The sequence below is a fragment of the Dipodomys ordii genome, unplaced genomic scaffold, assembly GCF_000151885.1.
Source record: "Dipodomys ordii isolate 6190 unplaced genomic scaffold, Dord_2.0 Scaffold176, whole genome shotgun sequence".
Lineage (NCBI taxonomy): Eukaryota > Metazoa > Chordata > Mammalia > Rodentia > Heteromyidae > Dipodomys > Dipodomys ordii.
Window position 1 is genome coordinate 1,453,308 of NW_012267392.1, and position 3,592 is coordinate 1,456,899.

At 39.6% G+C, this 3,592-nt stretch overlaps 1 protein-coding gene across 1 annotated transcript; it reads left to right on the forward strand.

Annotated features, from left to right (window-relative positions):
• Nucleotides 1-1,849: 1,849 nt before the first annotated feature.
• Nucleotides 1,850-3,379, forward strand: LOC105998877 (zinc finger protein 280B-like). The gene has a single exon (XM_013033712.1). The coding sequence runs from the start codon at nucleotides 1,850-1,852 to the stop codon at nucleotides 3,377-3,379; it is 1,530 nt and encodes a 509-aa protein (XP_012889166.1).
• Nucleotides 3,380-3,592: the final 213 nt, after the last annotated feature.

Sequence of the window (3,592 nt, forward strand, 5' to 3'; positions counted from 1 at the left end):
TGGCTGTGACAATGTTCATTCACCTGAGATCTTGAAAGATAAAAGTAAACAACATAGATGTGTGTATGTACCACATTTTATTTTAGGATTCATCTGTTGATAGGCACTTAAGCTGATTCCATAACTTAGTTCTTGTGAATAGTGCTTAATAAACATTAGTTCATAGGTATCTCTATAATGATGACATATATTCCTTCTAGTTCATACACTTTTTGTTAAAAACTGTGTCATATAGAGTAAAATAAGAGCGGACAAGGAAGATGATCTGAATGAATTCTAATCTAGTAAAGATTATATATAGTGTGCTCAAACATTGTGAATATATAAGAACTATGTGTTAAGCATTATAAAAAAGTAACAATTTAGAATGATAGACTCATAGTTTCTGAAAGTCTGGAATCCAAATGTCGTTTGGCTGGCTTGTTCTGGCTCAAGAGATATCAGGAAGTTAGAGTCAAGGTATTGGTTGAGATAGGACCAATTGGAGATAGGACCAGGATTGAATGAGAAATTTCTAAGCTCACTCATCAGCTGTTGACAGGAGGCCTCCTTGTTGATTTGTTTGGGCTATGAAGCTGTTCATGTCATGGTAGCCAGCTTTCTTGAGGATGACTGATTCACCAAGTTCTGGTAGCTCACACCTGTAATTTTAGCTACTCAGGATGGTGATATCTGAGAATCATGGTTTGAAGCCTGGCTGTGGAGGAAAGTCCATAAGACTCTTATCTCTAGTGAACCAACAACAACAACAAACACCAGAAGTGGAGCTATGGGTCAAGTGGTAGAGTGATAGCTTTGAGCAAAAAAGCTCAGGGACAGCACCAGAGTCCTGAGTGCAACCTCTAGGATGGCATGAAAACAAACACCACTCCAAAACATAAGAAGCTCAGGGACAGTGCCCACATCCTGAGTTCATGCTAGGAGACTGGAGCCAGGGTAAGGGAGATGGGGGGCAGGGATGCCTGATGCAACCAAATTTCCCTTCATGTGAAAGTCTTAGAGCCTATTTTCACAAATAATAAACTATCATTTATACTGTGTTTAGTCCCACAGGTAAACCTCATTGTAGAGTGTGAAAAGACTAGTAACATTGTTAACAAAAGGAGGTGGCGTGATCTCTTTATACTATTAGGTGAAAGCAAAATAGGGATGTTATGAAAAGACTTTACTTGGATTTTTATCTGGGGGCATTCAAGTATCAGAGGGGTACAAGTCACATGGAGATATATGATACTACCTACCTGGCCTCTATGGAATATATTTTCCTTTTACTACACTCAGATCCCTTATAATTTGGTTGACTATATCATTTTCCACTTCATGAGGGTACCTGAAGAACGAAACATGATGTTATCCCTAACTTTACAAAGGCAAAAGGTTAAATTGAGACCTCCAATATCAGACCTGGATAGTGGCTAACAATACCCAATTCTGAGGCTTGAACTCAGGGCCTGGGCTCTGTCCCTGAGTTTTTATTCCCTTTAAGCTAGCACTCTAGCATTTGAGCCACCGCTCCACTTCCATCTTTTTTGGTGGTTAATTGGAGATAAAAGTTTCACAATTTTTCTTGCTTGGGCTGACTTCCAAACAAGGATCCTCAAAATCTCAGCCTTCTGAAATGCTAGGATTACATGCATGAGTCACTAGTACCCCATCACTTCTAATTTTTAAGCTGTCATTTAATCCTCAGTATACTTCCCTGTAAAGTACAGACATTACAATTACCTCAGCATTTGGAGAACATTGAATAAAAGAATGCATTTTATATACTAATTGATGTGTACTCTCTTTTTACATAGGTGACAGTTTACATAAAGGCACTGTGCACGAGTTTAAAAAAAATTAAGAAATGGATCAACTATATATATTAAGTGAGGAAGAACAAGATGCAGAGCTACAGAAAAGCTCAAAAGCAACCCAACAAATAGAGGATGAGGATGAAGTGATCTTTGTTGGGGTAATTTCAAATTCAAAACCAGTCATTTCCAATATTTTGAACAGAATCAACCCAGGGTCAAAGAGAAAAATGTGTAATCACCTAAGAAAAGATACTGGACTCAGATTGCAGCCTACAAGTTATGTGAACCCTTCAGCAGAAGCAAGATCACAATCTGAATCAAGAACAGCAAATCCTGTTATTACTAAGCCGTTATGTAAACCTCATTATAAAAATGATTCACCACAAGTCATGCCTGGTAGGTCCTCAGAATGTTCTCCTGTGGTTACGCTCCCACGTTCATGCCATCAGCCAGAAGGAGCAGCATTTTCAGTAAAAGGTGTGACTGGACGTCCTCGTGTGGCAAAGCGCCGAGGTTCCACTTCTAAAGGAAGTAGCATAAATCCCAAAAGGCCTAAACGTACTGATAGACACAAAGGAAAGTCAGCTTTATCTCTTTCAGGCAATATTCATACAGTGAATCCTCAGCAAAATCCACCCTCAAATGGTGTTCATGCCTCATTAAGTCTTGCTCAGAGTCGACCATCCACAGCTTTTCCAAAAGACAGTGTCCATTTCAAACCAATCAGTATAAACCTTGATGGAGAAAATGGATTGGCAAAAACAGACTTATCAAGCCAAGGACATGAGAACAAGATCTCAGATCCCAAGAAAGGAAAACTGACACTGTTACTTGATGATTTCTACTATGGACGTCATAAGGGTCATGGGCGTGCAGGACCAAAGACTCTCATACACTTTAAATGCTCCAGATGCCAGAAAGTTCTAAAAAATATGAAGTTTATGAATCATATGAGGCACCATTTAGAACTTGAAAAGCAGAGTGACAACTGGGAAAATGATATCACCTGCCAGCACTGCCACCGAAAATTCCCCTTGCCCTTCCAGCTGCAGTGTCACATTGACAGAGTGCACTCTCCTCAGAAACACTCTGATGTCTGTAAAATCTGTGAACTATCATTTGAAACAGATCAAGTTCTCTTACAACACATGAAGGACAATCATAAGCCTGGGGAGATGCCTTATGTGTGTCAGGTTTGCAAGTATAGGTCATCAATCTTTGATGATGTGATAACACATTTTAAAATGCGCCATGCAAACACTAACTATCTGCTCTGTCTGTTTTGTCTCAGAATTTTCAGAACGGCACCAACATACACGTGTCATTATAGGGGGCACTGGGAAAGGTGTGCTCATCAGTGTTCTAAATGTAGGCTGCAGTTTCTGACTTTCAAGGAGAAAATACAGCACAAGACCCAGTGTCACCAAATGTTTAAGAAGCCTAAGCAACTAGAAGGATTGCCTCCTGAGACCCAAGTTGTTATTCAAGTGTCCCTGGGTCCTTTTCAGCCAGGATCAATGACCACATCATCCATTACGGTGAACACATCTGACTTTGAACCATCTCCCCCTCAAAATTAAAAGGAAAATTTCAAAATGACCCAGTACTTCTACTTTGGGTAAGCCAAAATCAAATTCTTAGTCAAAATCAAAATCCCCATAGAAATAACAACAACTACTCATTCAGTAGCACCAAATTATTAGAGGGTTATTTTTTGTAGTACTGGGGTTTGAACTTGGGGCCTTGGGGCTACACCCCAGCCCTGAAGACATTTTTTTTGTTTTATTTTAGAG

Coding starts and splice junctions, on each gene's coding strand:
- LOC105998877 (XM_013033712.1), top strand. CDS start 1,850: ATGGATCAACTATATATATTAAGTGAGGAAGAACAAGATGCAGAGCTA.